This window comes from Cydia fagiglandana, chromosome 6, assembly GCF_963556715.1.
Source record: "Cydia fagiglandana chromosome 6, ilCydFagi1.1, whole genome shotgun sequence".
NCBI classification, from domain to species: Eukaryota; Metazoa; Arthropoda; class Insecta; order Lepidoptera; family Tortricidae; genus Cydia; species Cydia fagiglandana.
In genome coordinates this window covers 2,750,109-2,770,375 of record NC_085937.1, presented here as the reverse complement: position 1 = coordinate 2,770,375, position 20,267 = coordinate 2,750,109, and the positions used below count along the sequence as shown (strand labels likewise).

The following is a 20,267-nucleotide window of genomic DNA, read 5'->3' as shown; positions in this document are numbered from 1 at the left end:
AATGTGACAGTTACGTAAGAAGTGGCGCCCTCAATATTTTTCTACAAGTTCTTGTCGGATATATGCTCAACACACACTAAACAAATAAAACATGTAAAATACAGTTTCAAACTGATTTTATTTCATAAGCAATATAAAAGTTTATAACAAACCTGAAATCATTGCACCAGAGAGAAGACCATAAACACAACATTGTGATGCTTATATTGTGATGTTGAACATCATAAACTAATTATGCCTAAACCGACAATATAAATAATATTTATGAGAGCGGAAGAGTAACGGAAGAGGTTATACGGCTTAAATGCAGTAATAAAGTATTACTTTTACGTTCAGTCTCGCATGAAAACGTCAGTCGTACACAGGATGAGAAGATGATTATATTTGACCTTCATACTAAAAGAAAAACAGGTCTTACAGCTCAGTCCTAATCTGTGTGCAGTATTACACACATTGAAACAAATGTGACGTTCCACAGCAAAAGGTACCTTATGGCGGCTGGCGCTTACGTCGCATAGCGCCGCAATAATATTGGAGCGGCGTTAAAAAAATCATAAGCGCCAACCGCCATAAGGTACCTTTACCCGTGAGACGTCACAAATGTGTATTTGTAACCATATACCTACTAGGTACATTGTAAAAAGTGTACCAGTCTTTTAAGTGGCCATTAAGACAGATTGATAAGACTGAGATGATTCTAGAATTTTTTTCCATTAATATAAAGGTCAAAAGCACACACAAAACCGACGCCATAATTGCCTCGCCTCCTTTCTCTTGCTTATTGGAGGCCGATGGAGGCGATGAGGGCCTCGACCTTCGCGATGTAGGCCTTCTGGGCCTCTTCCTTGGACTTGCCCTTGTTCTTTGACCACGCCTCGAACTTAGCCTTGCCCTTGAAGTCTAGGAACCCAGGCTTGTCTGTAAAAAATAATGGTTTTTAGGGTTCCGTACCCAAAGGGTAAAACGGGACCCTATTACTAAGACTTCGCTGTCCGTCCGTCCGTCTGTCCGTCCGTCCGTCCGTCCGTCCGTCCGTCTGTCCGTCCGTCCGTCCGTCCGTCCGTCCGTCTGTCACCAGGCTGTATCTCACGAACCGTGATAGCTAGACAGTTGAAATTTTCACCAATGATGTATTTCTGTTGCCGCTATAACAACAAATAGTAAAAACAGAATAAAATAAAGATTTAAATGGGGCTCCCATACAACAAACGTGATTTTTGACCAAAGTTAAGCAACGTCGGGAGTGGTCAGTACTTGGATGGGTGACCGTTTTTTTTTTGCTTTTTTTTGTTTTTTTTTGCATTATGGTACGGAACCCTTCGTGCGCGAGTCCGACTCGCACTTGTTTAGTTTCTCAAGGAGAAAAATGTAAACTAGCACTATACAAATAGCAACACTAACTGTACATAGGTGGACCTTATTACCAGAGATCGGATAGGGTGAGCTGTTTACCTTATAATTTGACATGTCTTACGTCATATTATAAGGCAAATAGCTCACCCTATCCGACCTCTGCTTATTACAAAAGGCATAAGGTCCACTGATGTACAGTTAACAGTGCGGGTGGTGGTAAAAAGTTACTGTAGTGAATCTCTATTTTCACAAACCAGTATTTTTTAATGTGCATAGTTTTTCTACTGTGTACAGCAGAATATTATCATGCGTTGATAATATTTTGCTGACTGACACAGGTTACACTATTTCAATTTTTTGGGGAGGCCTCACACAGCCTGAAGCTGAATCTATAATTTGAATTCATAGTCATTGCATTGGACTATGAATTGCCTCACATATGTCTTGAAAATTCAGATTAGTTCAAAACGCCGGTAATTTATAATCTAATTCCAGTATGTGTGAGCTTATCCATAATTTTCATATTCTAAATTCATTATAATCAATAATCATTGCTAGTCAGAATAATTCCATCAGATCAATCTAAGAATACTTAAAGTATGAGAGTACTTAATACATATTGATTGCTCCACCGACAAGAGCACAGCTCTTAAATATAAAGAAGAAGAGAGTACTTGAAGTATATAGGTACTTGCTGTTTTTTCTATTGAAAAATTGGTTTCTCAAACTATTAAAATCCATATCATCAAATTTGTAAGTACACTTATTAAAATCCATATGTCATTGTCAGACTCACAGTCTGTGTGTAAGTTAAACTTATTAGTGTCAATTAGTGAGTGGAGATTTTAGTAGCTGACTTCATGCATAGTTTAGTACATACTGGCAGGATCAGCATCCCCAACGGTAGCCTGCTTGAACCACCCGTAGATCTCCAGAAGATCAGCGTCAGCGGGAGACGTCTTTAGCTTCTTGACATCCTCGGCAGCTTTGTCAAATTGCTGGAATGACAGGATTATGTATTAAATACATCTGTTTAGTAAGCAAAAGAACCCTGAGTTTCCTATGGCATAACAAGTCTTCCACATATGTACATATATTTTTGCTTTAGCTATTTGGTCTAAGGCGGCATTCCTCCTATGTTGTAATTAACCACTAGGGTGGAGCGCGCTTGTATGGAAAAAAATTTTTTTTCGTAGATTCAATTCTAATAGTGCGGAAAAGTTGTCTTATGGTGAGAGTATATTGTGTGATTTTTTATATTTTTTTATGACGTCATCTTGTGCCTCCGCATCGCCTTCAAAATATTTAAAGAAGTGGAAAAACGTGACACGTGTGTAACCATCAAAAATGATATAAAGCTTTATTTCCTGCCTAAATATTTAATTATACAGTTATTGTAAGCACCTAAGTAAACAAATATTTATTTAAAATATAAGTACCAATTTATAAAAAAAAAATATTGCTTGATGAAATGGGCCTTGAAAATCCATACGGGCAGCATCAACATCGCTTAAGTGAAGATAACCGAAATAAAAAAATAAAACATGATGTGTATGTATTGATTATTGTATATCATAAAAATATGTTTTCCTTCTTCGATATTATCCATTTTCCAGTTAAATAAACCATAATAAATGGTTTCAAATACCTAAGAAGAAACCACGAACACTACCTGAGTGCAAGCAACTTTTACTCTCATACGTATGTCTTAAATATTGTTTTCCTTTCTTTTTAAAAGGTTATTATTTTAGATAAATATGTAGATTGGAATACATTTACGTGTTAAAAGAGTTTTTTCTTTTATTTTGACTTCATAAAAAGTATTGCAATATATTTGAAGACTACACTCTTCTCACCGTATAACCCACTTCAGGACGACAAGTTATTAAACGTGATTAATTACAATAAAAGTATATACAACGACAAACTAAGTGTCTTCTGAAACAAAAATAATCAACTTTGATAAATAATTCAGAAAAATAATATTTAAAAAAATATAATTGTGTATTTATAATATTATAATCAATATTTAAGGCCAAAGCGGTATGTATCCCTCCTCCGCTTAATCATCAGATAGAAAACTGGAATTCACAGGAAATTTCGTCAAATTGGTATTGATATTTTGCAATAGCATGGATTCACTTTCATCGCTGATATAATGAAGACATAAAACATACATTTTTACCTCTACTGGGTCAATTTGACTATATTTCAAATATACGTCATTGAAGTGAATACGGCCCATATTTGACTACTGGTATAATCAATAATTACTATAGAAGTGAATGCCTGAGAGAACTTTTTATTCACCTAAAATAATAACTTTAAATAAAAAAGAATAACTAATAAGTAAAAAAACTAAATTTGTCATTTTAAATCCAAATAATCCTTAAACAAAGTTGGTGCTATATACAGGATAAACATTTTTCATACAAAAGTTCATTGACCTTGCGGAGGCACTTACTCCCTTTTGATAGTAAAGTCGTCATAATAACTTCTTACCTTAAACCCTAAAGGCAACTTTTTGTCACTATTAGAAAACCAAAATCCAAAAAAAATAATTTCGCTCCACCCTATTAACCACCCCACTATTTTGTATTTCAACTATGTTCTTGTAGCCGTCAGTAAATATTCAGGCCACTACATGATGATTACCATTCTATATGTGAACACCCTCATTTAAAATACATATAATTAAAAATATAGTTCTGCACCTTGTACCTTTGTGCACACAGTTTGTATTAAGTTCTGGTAGGATGCAAAAGGAAAAATTGCTAACAAAAAGAGAAGAGTTAATGCATGATACAATATAATAAAACCACATCAAATGAGTTTGTAGATTTCTTACAAATTCATTAAATTCTTACCACTTCCATAGCTGCCATATTGACAAAATAAAAACATTCAGATCATTGTCAAAATGGCAGATACAATGGAAACTGCATAAATACATTGCAAAAAAAAGGTGCAAAATCTGCCACCACAGACAAAACATGTTGATTGACCTCTAAGTCAGACTGGCATACAAACAATGACATTCAGGTATGCAAATATTACTCACCTCTTGTAGAGACATGATGTGTAGTGAATATACCTAGCAGGTAACCTAGAAAGTAGAATCACTTGGTTATGATACAGTAAATAGGATTCATATTCAAACAAATCGAGGTGCGTGACGTGCGATATCAGATATCACTATATTATCGGTGGCTGACAAGGACAAGTTAAGGTCTTAGTATTTTTTTCTAATTTTTACTTTTCTAATTTGAAACTAACCTTACGTCAAAACGGCCAGTATAGCTAAAGTTTTACAGAAAACTTTCTAAATGCCACAACGCTTACCTAGTTAAATGGGACGGAAGCCGGTGTTTCTAGCGCGAATACTTCCAATGGACTGGCTAAGTGAATTGATTATCAGCTAGGTAATAAAACACGTCACTCTACTCGATGAATTATATGAACACTTGTTACCTACACAGTACGTCGCAAAAAAATGTTACATCTTCATTTAGAACTTCAATTCAATGTAAAAGAAACTATACTTACTTCTGTTTTTGAAGAAAGACGGATTTTTGTAAGTAGATCGGCGGGCGGATTAGATTTCTATTTTGAAGCTTGAGTAAACTTTATCTGTCAATGTCACTTTGACAACAACCGTGACCCCCAACGTTCGGGTTAACGTCCTCAATATTTTATGGATCTATGAAAGTTACCAAAAACGCTAAAAACGCCAATAAAATAAATAAAAACAAAGTAACCTGTTAATTTATATAAGTAGTATGCTATAAGAATTAAAAATGATTCCAGACGCATTGTCATTGTAGGAGGCGCCACTTCAGCCGATTTGCTTCACTATTCCATACTAGATGGCGCTGATGGAGCTTCCATTATACGATATTATACATGATTTACATGATACATGATAATTCTTTACAAATGAGTCGTAGATCATCATCATCATCATCATTTCAGCCTATATACGTCCCACTGCTGAGCACAGGCCTCCTCTCATGCGCGAGAGGCCTTGGGCTATAGTCCCCACGCTAGCCCAATGCGGATTGGGGACTTCACATACACCTACGAATTTCTTCGCAGATGTATGCAGGTTTCCTCACGATGTTTTCCTTCACCGAAAAGCTAGTGGTAAATATCAAATGAAATTTCGTACATAAGTTCCGAAAAACTCATTGGTACGAGCCAGGATTTGAACCCGCGACCTCCGGATGGAAAGTCGGGCGTCATAATATCCACTCCGCCACCACTGCTTAGTCGTAGATATTGTTTTTTTTTTTTTTTTATTATGAATGGGCTTACTCATGGCCACAGACTAGCCGAGGCGTAGACGTGGCCTACGATGGAGCGAGCTCGCCCAGAAGGTGCCTGTTCACTCTTGATTTGAAGGTTGCCGGGTTATAAGAACACGGAAATATAGACGCCGGCAGGGAATTCCATTCCTTGGCAGTGCGCATAAGGAAAGTAGAAGCAAAGCGCTTCGTGCGAATTGGTGGAATATCTACCATGTAAGGATGGAAACCGGCCGTGCGTCTAAAAGTCCGATGGTAGAATGGGGACGGTGGAATAAGCTCGTGTAACTCTTGGGCACACTCCCCGAAGTGCAGCCTGTAGAATACCGACAGGCTGGCGACTTTCCGCCGATGAGCCAAAGACTGAAGCTTAGCCGTTAGCTTCTTGTCGCCAATCATCCTCCTGGCTCTGCGCTCTACTGAGTCCAAAGCGGCGAGTTGGTATTTAGCTGAGCCATCCCACAGGTGGCTGCAATACTCCATACACGACCGGACTTGAGCTTTGTAAAGTGTTAGAAGCTGTCCAGGTGTGAAGTATCGCTTCACCTTATTTAGGACGCCCAGCTTTCTGGCCGCAGTTTGTGCTTTAGACTCAATGAAGCTGCCGAAGCTGAGGACTGAACTCAGCTCCATGCCGAGGAGTTCCAGGCTGTCGGCAATAGGTACAGATGCACCCCGGAAAGAAGGAGTCAGGTCGAATGGACTCCGTTTTGCGGAAAATAGACACGTCTGCGTTTTGGAGGCATTGAACGTGACCAGATTGTCATCACCCCACTGGGAAACTAGACTAAGGGTCAAGTTCATTCGCTCAACCATGGCCTCTCTCTGTGAACGTATATCCTCCCTGCTGTCCCCTGCACTAGCCAAATATCTCTCAACAACCGTACTGTCATCTGCATAACCTACAATGCTGGGTTGCAGCATGTCGTTAATGTGGAGCAGGAAAAGGGTTGCGGAGAGAACAGACCCCTGAGGAACACCGGCGTCAATGGCCATGAGGCCCGAAGAGCAGCCATCAATAACTACTCTGATCGACCGTTCACTCAAGAAATCAGATAGCCAGCTACAAAAGTCAGCAGGGATGCCGTATGCAGGAAGCTTGCTAAGGAGACTTGCGTGCCAAACCCTGTCAAAGGCCTTCGAGATGTCCAGTGAAACAGCAAGCGCTTCACCGTTCCTCTCGATGGCCTCGCCGCAGCAGTGCGTGACATACGCTAAAAGATCCCCAGTAGACCGACCTCGGCGAAAGCCATATTGACGGTCACTGAGCAGATCATTTGCTTCGAGGTATGCCAGCAGCTTGCCGTTAAGTACCCTTTCCATGACTTTACAGAGCATGGAGGTAATGGCGATTGGTCGGTAATTGCAGGGATCAGCACGACTACCCTTCTTGGGTACTGGCTGCACGTTTGCAAGCTTCCAGGATTTCGGCACCGTTCTTGTTTGGAGAGAGAGGCGGTACAGGCGTGTCAGTACAGGAGACAACTCAGGCGCACACTGCTTTAGTACACGTGCAGGTATACCGTCTGGTCCATTGGCCTTATTCACGTCAAGATTCTGCAGAGCTCGGCGAATTTTTTTCGCTAACGCTGTCAAATCGTTAGGCTCGTGTTTTTTTAGGTATATTTCTATATTTATAAGAAGAAAACATACAGTACAACTTCGATAATTTAAATTTCGACTAGGTTTGTGAAAACCATTATTCAGGTTTTTTTACTCATGTAGGTATCTGGGTTTTAAACACGAAAAAAGTCAATAAATACAGCACAGCAAATCATGTGCATTAAAAAAGACGGTTCGAGTAAATAAGAAGAAACTTAATTCTAATTTTGCGCCTTTCTTTTTCATTAAAATAGAAAAATAATAATTCTAATATTAAATATATCCCACGATCTTTAACTTATCGAAGCACTACTGTTTAAAAATAACAGTTCCCAACTGATTTATTTCACAGGCAATATAAAAAAGTATAACAAAACAATACCAACTCATAACGAGCGCATCCCACAATATAAACACAATAACAATATGTGATGCTTACAATATTGTGATGTTCAACATCTTATACCAAAGATACATTGATTGAGTAAGATGCGTAAAATCTAAGAAAATTTCGTGCTTCGAATTTGACAGGTAAATTTTGTCAAAAGTTGACGTTAGACAAATCAGTGACCGCAAAACATAATATATGGCGCAGTACAGCGCCATCTGTTGTGGATGTCAAACTAAGGGGCACGTTTTTTTCTTAGTCTTCTCCTCTCTACTACTACAATCAATTCTCTTTGCTTATACTAATTGTGCCTAAACCGAAATAATAAATTATTGACTCATGAGACGGGCGGCTGGAAGTTCAAAGGAAGAAGCTGTATGACGCTTTAAATGCTTATAAATGGTAAATAAGTTATTAGTTATGTTCAGTCTCGGATAACGTCAACTTTGCTCAAACCGAAGGGCATGCGTAAAAATTCATAATGACCTCTTATTGATAAAATGCAGTTTTTCGACCATTAGAGATTCAATGAAAGGATGTTCACTCTAGAATGTTCTGATTTATCAATAATATTACGCAAAGCCCATGCTGAAAATGGTTCCGCTCGCCCAAACTGCTTTATTTTTTTACTGGAGGCCGATGGAGGCGATGAGGCTCTCGACCTTGGCGATGTAGGCCTTCTGCGCGTCCTCTTTGGAGGTGCCCTTCTTCTTGGTCCACGCTTCGAACTTGGCCTTGCCCTTCAGGTCGAGGAGGCCGGGCTTGTCTGTAAAAAAAAACATTTAGGGTCAGTTGGGATAAGAGAAACACTGGTACACCTACGGCGGCAAAATATTAGGGGCGGGAAATTGTGACAAAAAATTTGCTGATGATTTTATACCTACGCAATGGCAGCTATGTGTAAGTACAGTCAGCCAAGAAAGTGATCTACCACTTTTCGACTCTATGATCTGATTGATAGTGTCGAAAAGTGGTAAACCACTTTCTTGACTGACCGTACTTATTCAGGTAGGTATATTCTCAGACACTATATACATGATAATATTGATAATATTTAGGTGTGTGTGTGCGTTTGCAAAATTAAGTTAAGGGAGCAATAAGTAAAAACAATATTAATAAATCATATTAACGAGGGATGGGCGGTCAAACCCGATAAGTCGTGCAAATGAGTATGTGAGGTGAAATTAGAACTATAATATGACGTGCGTAGAGTTCTTATTTAAGTGACAAAATATCTCATCTTATCGGGTTTGTCCACCCATCATGTATATTAGTGCGTGTCAAAATACAATTAACAATACAAGCTATAGTTAGTATACCTACAAATTTTAAAATACAATGTCATTAAAAAAACTAATTCTCTGCGCTATGAATCTTTCTCAGCTTGGCGATATGTAATATTGGCATAAAAATATGTTCTTCATATTCAATACCACACATCATTTATGTGGTTTTTAAAAAGAATAAGTCAATTTTTTAGGGTTCCGTACCCAAAGGGTAAAACGGGACCCTATTACTAAGACTTCGCTGTCCGTCCGTCCGTCCGTCCGTCCGTCTGTCCGTCCGTCCGTCCGTCCGTCCGTCTGTCACCATCAGGCTGTATCTCACGAACCGTGATAGCTAGACAGTTGAAATTTTCACAGATGATGTATTTCTGTTGCCGCTATAACAACAAATACTAAAAACAGAATAAAATAAAGATTTAAATGGGGCTCCCATACAACAAACGTGATTTTTGACCAAAGTTAAGCAACGTCGGGAGGGGTCAGTACATGGATGGGTGACCGTTTTCTTTTTTGCTTTTTTTTTGTTTTTTTTTGCATTATGGTACGGAACCCTTCGTGCGCGAGTCCGACTCGCACTTGCCCGGTTTTTTTAAATCATGGTAAGGTAGAAGTACTAGTGCTCGACGCTGCACTAGTATTCGACATGGGCACTTTATGTCAAATATAGGTTAAATTTTAACGGCGAAGAGTTTTCTTTTGTATTCAAATTTAATCCTTGTCACTTTGATATAAAGTGCCCATGTCGAATACTAGTGCAGCGTCGAACACTAGTACTTCTACCTTATACCTGTCCTAAGTCAAGTCAACCTTGAAATGTAAACTGGTTATTTGACGTCAGAGAGGTTATTAGAGTCATAAAAACCTCGAAATGATTTAAATTATTAATTTTGGTTAACTTTTGTTTCCAGTCACGATTCTAAACCGTGTTTTTTAGGGTTCTGGTTCTGCACCCAAAGGGTAAAAACGGGACCTAATTACAAAGACTCCACTGTCTGCCTGTCTGTCATCAGGCTGTATCTCATCAACCGTGACAGACAGTTGAAATTTTCACAGATGATGATGTATTTCTTTTGCTTAGAACCTATTTTAAATTCATATACCTACTCGTATAGTCATCATCACACCAGGATATATACAGGATCACGACTGCATTTTTAAAATTAACCATATATGTACCTATACGTACACACTATCAGTTTTGATTTTGATAAAATAAACTACTTAACTTTTTAATTATAGGTACACATAGCATAATTTTACGCCTATTTTGATAAAAACGATCAGTTAAAGCTAATTCCACGATAAGAAAGTACAAATTCCGTGTACCTATTTGTTATCTTTGGATATCAATTGCGATCCATCACTGATTTGTCGTGATTGAAATATCATGTTTGCTGTAAATAACAATAACATGAACATGTCGACACTGCATGATGGCTAGAGCTAAAGAGACTCGTAGGAAAGTGTACTAGTTAAATATTTTACGCCACGCTAATCGTATTCTAGTTACATTATTTCTATCCACGGTATGGTATCATACTTTGGGGTTGGTGAACTTATTATGTGGCTATCTTAATTTCGTGTGCGATCTGATAGCCTTTATGGACATGGATTTAAGAAATTAGAGGATTAAAAAGCCCAAAATGTATATCGTAGTCGGACCCTCATTATTTCAGCAGTTTCAGCGTACCGTCGCCCACACTGTTAAATAAAAGTACCAAAATACGAGTTATTTCGTCGTCCACATCTAGCGTCAATTAGCGAATTTATCAGTACTGCTAGTTGACAATAGATGTCGCGGCGAACGAAAACACCAATGCTCAACAATTTTCAGCTCATACTCGTATATGATGATAATCTATTTATTATTCTAGTCTATTTTCAACTCCTTCTGCTTATGATATTAGTTATAAATTGTTTTAGTAGTACCAAAGATATATTGATTGAGTAAGATGGGTAAAATCTAAGACAATTTTGTGCTTCGAATTTGACAGGTAAACGAGATGGCGCTGTACAGCTCCATACATTTTGCGGTAACTCTGATTGTCAAAAGTTGACGTTTGACAATTAAGTGACCGCAAAATATATGGCGGAGTACAGCGCCATCTGTTTTGGTTGTCAAACTAAGGGGCACGTTTTTTTCTTAGACTTTACCTCTCTATTACAATATATTCTCTTTGGTAGTACATTTTTGGTCGGTAGCGACAGCGACATTAATGACATCTGGTGTCAAGTAGCGGAACTGATAGTACCACTACTTGACGTTAGATGTCGACTACGAAATAACTCGTGTTTCGGTAAGAACACTGATGTATGGAGTTACCACTGTTTCTTTACTTATATTACTCTATGCCAGCCATTCTCAAAGTGTGTTCCGCGGAACCCTAGGGTTCCGCAAAACCTCTGTTGGGGTTCCGCGAAAATACTTGTAATAATAAGAAAAAAACAATAGGTATATCTGGTCGACAGTGACGGACGAAAATATTTAGTTTGGGGTTCCGTCAAATATTTCGCTTTCCAAAAGGTTTCCGTCACCAAAAAAGTTTGAGAACCGCTGCTCTATTAGGCCAAGCAATAAGAAGATATAAACCTTAAAGAAATACCTTTTTTTTAAATTCCTCTTCACGCTTAAACCGCTCAATCGATTTGATTGAAATTTGGTATACAGATATTTCGAGTTCCAAGACAGGACATAAGATACTTTTTATCTCAATAATCATCCTTTAAAGTTGTGAAATGGAGTATGGGGGGAATTCAACTTCGTCGACGAAACTGAATTCCTGAGGTTAATACTGCTTAAGGTAAGGTTTGAAGTCATGTTTGGTATCATTTTCGTCTAAATCACAGGTGTATACCATCCTAAATTACATCTAAACCGGTTCAGCGGTTATTGACTCCCCATACAAACTTCCACCCCACTTTTCACACCCTCAAAAGATGCTTTTGGTTATAAAAACTATCCTATGTCCTGTGTCGAGACTGAAACTATTTCTATACGAAATTTCAACGAAATTGGTTCAGCGGTTTAAGCGTGAAGAGGATTTAAAAAAATATATTTTTTAAAATTTTGGTTTTACTTCGGAATAGTGTCAATGTGATACCATAAATGAATTCAGCACCCCCGATTTATACGAAAATGATACCAAACATGGCCTAACAGCTTCACTGATGTAGATATCAAGATAAAATTAAAATCTCTAAATAAACTTTCATCTCGCAAACTCTAAACGGGTATCTCAAAAACTATTCAAGATATCGAAAAACTTGACTGGATAAAACTTGTAACTAATTTTATTAGCTTTCGTTTTGTCTTAGCAGTCATGTCGCTAAGACGCAAAGTTTCCAAGATATCAATGAAAAACCGAAAAATTCGACCTTCTTACCCCCCTCTACCCCCCAGCACCGGGACTACAGCCGGGGACTTTTGATATGTTCACCTCCTAACTAGTCCAAACAAAGTTACGGAGTCAAAAATTGTGTTCCTAGCATTTCCCTCTACAACGTTTTTTGAGCATTCATTTCTTGACCTATATATGCTGTTAACTGTACATGCGTGGACGTAATGCCTTTTGTGACGAGGTCCACCCATGTCCACGCCATCAGATATATCGGAGCGGCCAAGGCGTTCACAATATTTGAACAAGCGCTCTAACGCCTTGACAATAGAGGCGTGTTCAGATATTTGTGAGCACCTTGGCCGCTCCGATATATCTGATGGCGACTGTACCTACAGTTAGGAGTACTGCGGTTTAGTATATGTCATTCTCCCACGAGGGGCCTCAAATGTTGATACGTACTGGCAGGGTCGGCGTCTCCAACGGTAGCCTGCTTGAAGAGGGCGTACAACTCCAGGAGGTCGGTGTCGCTGGGCAGAGCCTTCAGCTTCTTGACGTCACCGGCGGCCTTGTCGAATTGCTGGAAAGAGACAAATATATATCTTGATAAATGATTTAAAGAGGACTAAGTACTACACAATAAAACTAAAATCACTAAGATTGATAACACACATGACACCTGATGTTGGGGAAGTTTGACGCTTTCAAAATTACTAAGTTCTACTGTAATAGGTCTATTTAAATAGGGTAGTGCTCCTTAGGATGAATGTTTGATTTTGAGGTTTTGACATTTGGTTTTGACCGATACGTTGTACATGTACGGAACCCTAGGAACGCGAGTCTGACTCGCACTTGACCGGTTTTTTAATAATGGGTTCACATACAAAAGTGTCTTGAGTATTTACGCATTGTTTCTCTTACTTAAAAATTCAAGTACTTATAATAATTCATCCCACGCTTTTTTTAAACAAACAGTTACCCTCCTAGCTTGTAGAATTCTAGAAATCTATATAGTCAATGGCACATGGAATCTTCCAAAAACCAGTTGATTAATGTGCTCAAACCAGTTGAATTAAATGAAGCAAGTTTCGCTTTACGCTCGAACGAGTTCTGCCGAAAACTTGTCTCCGGCGAAATCTGAGAAAGCTGCATTGGCTAGATTTATTAAAATTGCTGTAGATATAAAATCTGCAACGATGCATGCATTAGAGTTAAACCAAGGTAGTGTCTGCATAATTTCATTTTAATTTAAGAAGTTTGACGTTCAAAATAAAACTTGCACTGCGTGTCCTATCAAAATCGTTGCAGATTTATCTCGGTCTGACTCCTATCCACGTCATTCTATAACAGTATTCCTTTATTCAATAACTAATATTCAGAAGATTCATAAAAAGGACAACATTCATGACAGCATAATATTTTATGTACCTAGTTCGTGTATCAGCTTTGGGATTTTGAATACGTAGGTAGGAACGATGTGTGTTATTCAAACGACGATTAAGTACGTTATTTAACTCTTTTTGGCGCACTAATCTTATGAATCACCTTTTCTCCTTCACAAATTCTGCATTATGCGTCATTTTATTTATTAAGATTATGGTTACAGCCTCAAACAGGTTTGTAAAAAGATGGCGAATTCCATTACACTGGCGTGCTCCAGCGCCATGCTCGAATGGGATTTAACGTCAGTACAAAAACCTCTAACGGAACAAAACAACGGACGTAACATGCGACAGTGTCTGGTTCTTAGACACATACTGCCGTATTCGAACTTCAAGATATTCACAAGAGACGACACGTACTAGATCCATTCTAGATACGTTATAGTTTAGATATCAACTAGTTCTCTTTTGCAGCGCAATTCGTGCAACCAATGTCACTTTTACGTTACATGGAGTAAGATATCTATTAAGTAGTTATGTGAATTGGATCTCTAAGTCATATCCTGTGGAAATCGTTCAAGAGTATCTCCAGAATCGCGCAAATGTCAAATTTGACAGGTTAGATCTTAAACATATCGTTATCGTATCTTGGTGATGTCTAAAAGATGTCTAATAGAGGTCTATTTCAAAATCCGAATCGGGTCCATAATAAGTGAGGGGTACTCGCAATTTTTCAGAGATTTTAAGTCTCCCAGCTTTAACTTTTAAAAAGCATCTAGGGAACGGCCTAAATATAGTTCTGATATGCTAAAAAGGCCAATTGCCCTTTGCATGTGTTGAATATAAATTGATCATACGAGGGGGCTCGTTCAAATACCTACACGAATCTAAATTACCTCCGGTCTGCCTAATACTTTGCATTGCATAGTTCTGTCAGTATCATGCTATGACTCGCAGTTGCAGTTCGTATGGCGTTATTATTTGGGGAAACTCTTGTGATATTATTGACGTGTTATGTAGAGTTAACTCTACAGCCCTAGTTGGATCAAAGTCTACAACCATTATGAAAAGGACACACAATACGCCTAGTGGCCTTCGTTCTGCCTAATAATTTGTAAACGTCATAATGACGTCATAAACGGAATCAATCGTGTGTGCCTATTGCATTAATACTTTGATCATAATTTAGGAAGAGTAAACATCTTATATAATTGCAAATTGGACCTTATTCTGTGTGTATCTAAATATTAAGTTGACATTCGTAGTCAACCTTGATTGTGATTTATTTACATTAAATACTGAGATACCGAAACAAAAGATTATGGTAGTTGACGGAATACGTGAATTTTGGCAAGAGGACGATAGTTATTTTATTTTATTTTATTTTATTTTATTCGGGATGCTTACTGCCTAATATACATAGGTTAATAGACCATATCATTTGTCATTTATATTAGTTCCACTATTAGAGTTATTGTGGTCGCGTCAACAATACAGACAACAGAAGGAAAAATTAAGCGACGAAGTGATCTTGTGGCGAACCCTTTTCGGTTGCTTACCTCCGCCTGCGAAGCAGGCCACTAAGTCAACAATGATATACATATAGGTGTCACTTTAATTGTCGAATATTGATTCTTGTAATGTCAGAATAAATATTAATATGTTAGTTAACACAGTTACTTGCAATTTCAGCAGGGTCAATAAAAACTTTAAACTATTATTTGTAATTTTATCAATAAGACGCCAGTGTCATAAAGAGACATTTAGAAACCGTCTTTAACGACAAGACGATGTAAGTCTGGCGCGAAAACGTCTCATTAATTCTTGAAGACTTTGACCCTGTCGCCCCCTGACTTGTTAGTTACGTTCGTTTGTTAACCTTCCAGACTTTGATCGTTACCTAGAGAGTCGCTCGTGAGGAAACCGGACAAATTCTGATATGGCTTTGTTTACCAGCTCGTAGGGTAAACCACCCTACGAGCTGGAACGTCAAAATGTCAGTAGCAAATGTAGCAATTGCGTCTGTGCCAATTTTTGAATTTAGATTCCTAATAAGCGGACCTCAGACTCTCGAGTCGTGACGAAATTATTCATGAATTCATAATAATCGAAAAAAAATGTTTAGTGTCAATTCGACTAAAAAGAGTAGGTAGGTATAGGCATCTTTATGGCCTATAGCTAATCAGGATCTTCCTGCCATTAAAACACATGCAAATATCTCTTATAAGTTATTTTGCAAAATTTATTTTAGCCAGTTCAATTTTAAAGTGTTCTTTGGTGTTTGTAAGGTAAAGGTGAGGACAGATATCAATTTGCTACTCTTAAATTTCAGCGCCAAAACTGTACCTGTAACTGTGTCTCAATTAAAGTTTTGCCTTAATCGCATAAAATCAGATGATCTCTTCAACAATGATTGCCAGCTTTGCAGGCATTAATGTCCTTCATAAAGAACAATAGGTTCAGAAATAAGTACTTAAACGTAAGCACGACGTCACTGTAATTTATTCATAAAGACTAAACTTGATCTTTCGCCTTGACCCGTTTGTATTTGTTGCAGGTGTATGATGGATAACTTATCCACGTGATAAAATAAAAATAACCGTCACTTTTTTTAACGACTGAAAATGGCGGACTTTTATCACGCTGTCACGTAGAGAAAGACACGGTTGAGTTCTTTGGCTTACCTACCAAAAAATGGAATCTCCAAACGTCACAATACGATTATTGTGATTTAATTTTACCGTTTTTAACCAAAGGGGCGTTGTAAGTTCTATGTTGTCAAGCAAGGCGAAACTGCCGTAAAAATTCTATAAGAAATCTACATTAGGTATAACAACCGAAAAAGCGTAACCTTTTGTCTCAAAACGTCACATTAGTAATAGGTACCTATTCTGTTTCTGTCGACCCGCCACGTCAGTGTATGATATCTGACGTGGCGTTTTGTCACAAAGCTGATCTCATTATAAGTGATAAAATGTATAAATTACTTTAATTAGGTAAATCCCGGTCAAGTGTGAGTCGTCGTTATTTTTAATAAAATTTGAAAAAATAGGAAAATATGTTTTCAATAATTAGTTTAATTTTTTCAAATTCGTAATTTGAATAACTAACACACCAGAGAGTATAGTAAGTTATAGAGAGTGTCTATGTACGAGTAAAAGGTAATCATAGACGCGTTTCACTACATAAATGTATGTGGGTTATATTTATTATGTTATATTAACGCTATTATGATGAAGTGAATCTATACTTTAGTTTTCTGTTGGCCTTTGGCAAACTAGATACTAGATAGGTACCTAGTTACATAAGACTTTAACAATTTCACTTTATATTTATTCAGTTATGTATACTTATTATTATTAAAAAAATATACATATTCATATGCGTACTTTGTTTCATAATGGTGTTTTCCATACTATCATATTTATATTATTTAACATGTTAATGTAATGCATATTAGTCGTAAACTATACATTTTCCAAGTGCTAGTTGTTATGCAATATTGTTGAAAACAAAATAATAATTCTTATGGGTTCCGTACCCAAATGGGTAAAAACGCTATTGCTAAGACTCCACTGTCCGTCTGTTTGTCTGTGTGTCACCAGGCTGTATCTCATGAACTGTCTAGCAGTTGAAATTTTCACAAATGATGTATTTAGCTGTTACTTAATAAAATAATTAACAGAGACAGGAATTCTACATTCAAGCTGACTGATATTTATCTAAGTATGTAAATATTTATAATTATTATTATGGTGCATTAAAGGGCGGACCAAGCTAGAGCTAACTATGCATGGCAATGAACAAGAGTGTGGCAATGTCATATCATCAATAATGTCAAGTTTCTATTAAAAATTTTGATCAAATGACACTTCCTTACTTTGTTATAGTCGGTGCAAAATTAGCTTAGGCGGACTCTACCTATAATCGTTTTACAATAACTAACAATTACTAACTTTCTCAGATAATTAGCAAGATTCTGCTAAATAGGACAATTACAGCAGTTTTACAGTTCACCGAACCGGCAAATATATGAACGGCTATGATACCGATCTTAGAAAACAAAACAATTTTGAAGAATAAATATCTAACTGTACCAATATTTGACACAGGAACTAATAACCGGTTAAATACTGGTACAGTCGCCATCAAATATATCTGAGCGGCCAAGGTGCTCAAAAATATCTGAACACGCACTCTAACGCCTTGACAATATAGAGGCGTGTTCAGATATTTGTGAGCACCTTGGCCGCTCAGATATATCTGATGGCGACTGTACAATTCTAAATAGGTACAGTCGAAAGTTTTAATTTATGACCCATTTTGCACCTTGTCACAGTGGCAATAGTATGAGGTCTCTAGCGACTTTCATATTGATTGTCACTGTGACAGGGTACGAATAGGGCCATAAATTAATACATACTTTCGACCGTACATTACATATTCTTTAAAACTTTAACACTGCGGATCTAGCTGGCGGCTCTAAATTTAAAATACAAACTACACAATTAACACTCACCTCCTGGAGAGACATGGTGTGTGGTGCTGTTAGTGGGTTATCTGTAAAATACAAACATTCAAATTATCGAACATGCAATATCATTAATTCAAAATGTGTCCAGTGAAATTCTGAGTTACGACCGGCGAAATCGCCACAACTTACTACCACAAAATATGATTAAACTTATTTAAACTTTGATTTAGAGAAAAATTTGGCATATGCGGCATGCCTTCGTCCAAATATTTTTTAACTTTTTTAAAAATTAGCGGCACTTACAGGTATGGAGAACGAAAGCGGGTGTTCCTCGCGGATACGACCAGTGGACTGAGGTAATGAGCGGCTGAACAAAACTTGTGCAGAGTCAAAAACTCGTCATTCGACCTAATCGACACTTGCTATCGGATTTTTGCGTCATAGCGTGTTTTTTTTTTGTTATCCTGAAATCAATAAGGACCTTTAGTTCACATTGCTTCTGTTTTTGATGTATTTCAAGGGTTCTGCGGTGAGAGCGAATTTTTTTACTTGTTTCATTTACTAGAGACAAGCAAAGGTTGACTCACGCTAAACCGGGCCGGGGCCGGGCCGGAGCTTCCGGCGCTTCGTTTTCTATGGAAAGCACCACGTGGTCAGCCGTCATAGAAAATGACATGTCGGACGCCTCCGCCCGGGCACGGCCCGGACTTGCGTGAGTCATCCTTAAGTACTTAGTTGTTTTGATTTTGAAATAAGTAAGTACTTATGACATTTGACCACGGATAACATGAAGTTTTCACCTGCCGGTGTATTATGGATGGCTTTATCCATCTTTATCCACGCGATAAAATAACTGTCACCTTTTTATACAGTGGGATAGAAAGTGACGGACACCGTTTTATCACGCTGTCACGTAGACAAGAACAACCATCATATCCGTACTTTTTTGATAGGTGTGATTGGTGTGAATAACGATAGGATTGTCCATAATCCATATGCATTTTATATAAAATCTAATATTCATGTGCCCTATAAACGTCCTTAAATAACATTCAAAATTGTTTTGTTAAAATTATGAGGGTACAGAACTTTCAGCTGTACGAGTAGATATAAGTATTAAAAACTATCCGCCCTAGGTACCGAAAGTAACTGTTTCTGTCTTTTACCTTAAACTTAAATTAAGCAAAGATAGTTTGAGTCCGGGGAAGGACATAGGATAGTTTTTATCCAGGGAATTCAGGCCTCAAGTGGGGAAAAAGGGGGTGAAATTACCATGAAAGTGGTAAATGGAAATACTGAATTTACACAGACAATGTTACGGGCAGAAGCCATTTAATTATTGATAAAGTAGGTACCCAATTAATTTATCAAAATATATTTTCACCTCAGCAGCTCGAACAAGGGTACTTTGCTTCTTAAAAACAGTGAGCAAAATGCGATTTTGCTCACTGAGTCATTTTGTCTCACTCAGTGAGCAAAATGCGATTTTGCTCACCGAGTGAGACAAAATAACATTTAAGTGACCTTTACAGTCAAATGTCATTTCAACATGCGGGGTCTAATACAAGTTCGATATACTTGGGTTCTATTATCTCTGTCCCTCTAGGTATGTTGTCACTGCTTAGGGTGAAAAATTTTGTGTACTACACGAGATCAAAGTTATTTACATCTCGTGCGCTTTTGAATCCCTTACTACGCTCAAGATTCTAAATTATAGAATCTTTCGCTTGCACGGGACTCAAAATAAACACTCGAAGAAATATCAAACTTTGATCTCTTGTTGTACAAATAACTATATTTAGACAAAAAGGTTCGGCACAATTCATTTATTTATTAGTTACAGTCGCCATCAGATATATCTGAGCGGCCGAGGTGCTCAAAAATATGAACACTTACTTTAACGCCTTGACAATAGAGGCGTGTTCAGATATTTGTGAGCGCCTTATAGCCGCTCAGATATATTTGATGGCGACTGTACGTACCTATGACGTTAAGGAGGAGGGTTAAACATATTTACCTACATGATTTTTACTGTGATTATAAATTAATTATAAAAACAAACCAAACGTAGAATATACCTATAGGTATTTATTAACTTTATATTCTTACGTCATAAATATTATATAATAAACAAAAACTTAAG

At 37.5% G+C, this 20,267-nt stretch overlaps 3 protein-coding genes across 4 annotated transcripts in view; all 3 read right to left on the bottom strand.

Annotated features, from left to right (window-relative positions):
* LOC134665001 (superoxide dismutase [Cu-Zn]-like) overlaps window positions 1-20,267 on the bottom strand; it is a 276,790-nt gene that overhangs the window by 50,829 nt on the left and 205,694 nt on the right. The gene's annotated exons all lie outside the window — the stretch shown is intronic.
* On the bottom strand, window positions 100-4,999 carry LOC134665010 (acyl-CoA-binding protein homolog). Of its 2 annotated transcripts, none has more exons than XM_063521780.1 (4): window positions 4,900-4,999; window positions 4,415-4,459; window positions 2,234-2,351; window positions 100-918 (listed from the first exon to the last, which is right to left on the bottom strand). In XM_063521780.1, the coding sequence occupies exons 2-4, from the start codon at window positions 4,427-4,429 to the stop codon at window positions 779-781; spliced, it is 273 nt and encodes a 90-aa protein (XP_063377850.1). In that variant the 5' UTR covers window positions 4,430-4,459; window positions 4,900-4,999; the 3' UTR covers window positions 100-778. The 2 variants fall into 2 exon arrangements, with proteins under 2 accessions (XP_063377850.1, XP_063377849.1); XM_063521779.1 differs by lacking the exon at window positions 4,900-4,999 and adding an exon at window positions 4,696-4,794.
* LOC134665009 (acyl-CoA-binding protein homolog) lies at window positions 7,583-18,542 on the bottom strand. Its single transcript, XM_063521778.1, has 4 exons — window positions 18,428-18,542; window positions 18,170-18,210; window positions 12,731-12,848; window positions 7,583-8,413 (listed from the first exon to the last, which is right to left on the bottom strand). The coding sequence occupies exons 2-4, from the start codon at window positions 18,182-18,184 to the stop codon at window positions 8,274-8,276; spliced, it is 273 nt and encodes a 90-aa protein (XP_063377848.1). The 5' UTR covers window positions 18,185-18,210; window positions 18,428-18,542; the 3' UTR covers window positions 7,583-8,273.

Bases quoted from the DNA above. Each gene is read 5' to 3' on its own strand.
- LOC134665010 (XM_063521780.1), bottom strand. The intron at 919-2,233 runs GTATGTACTAAA...TATTTTTTACAG, and splicing joins TGGGGATGCTGATCCTGCCA to ACAAGCCTGGGTTCCTAGAC.
- LOC134665009 (XM_063521778.1), bottom strand. The intron at 8,414-12,730 runs GTACGTATCAAC...TTTTTTTTACAG, and splicing joins TGGAGACGCCGACCCTGCCA to ACAAGCCCGGCCTCCTCGAC.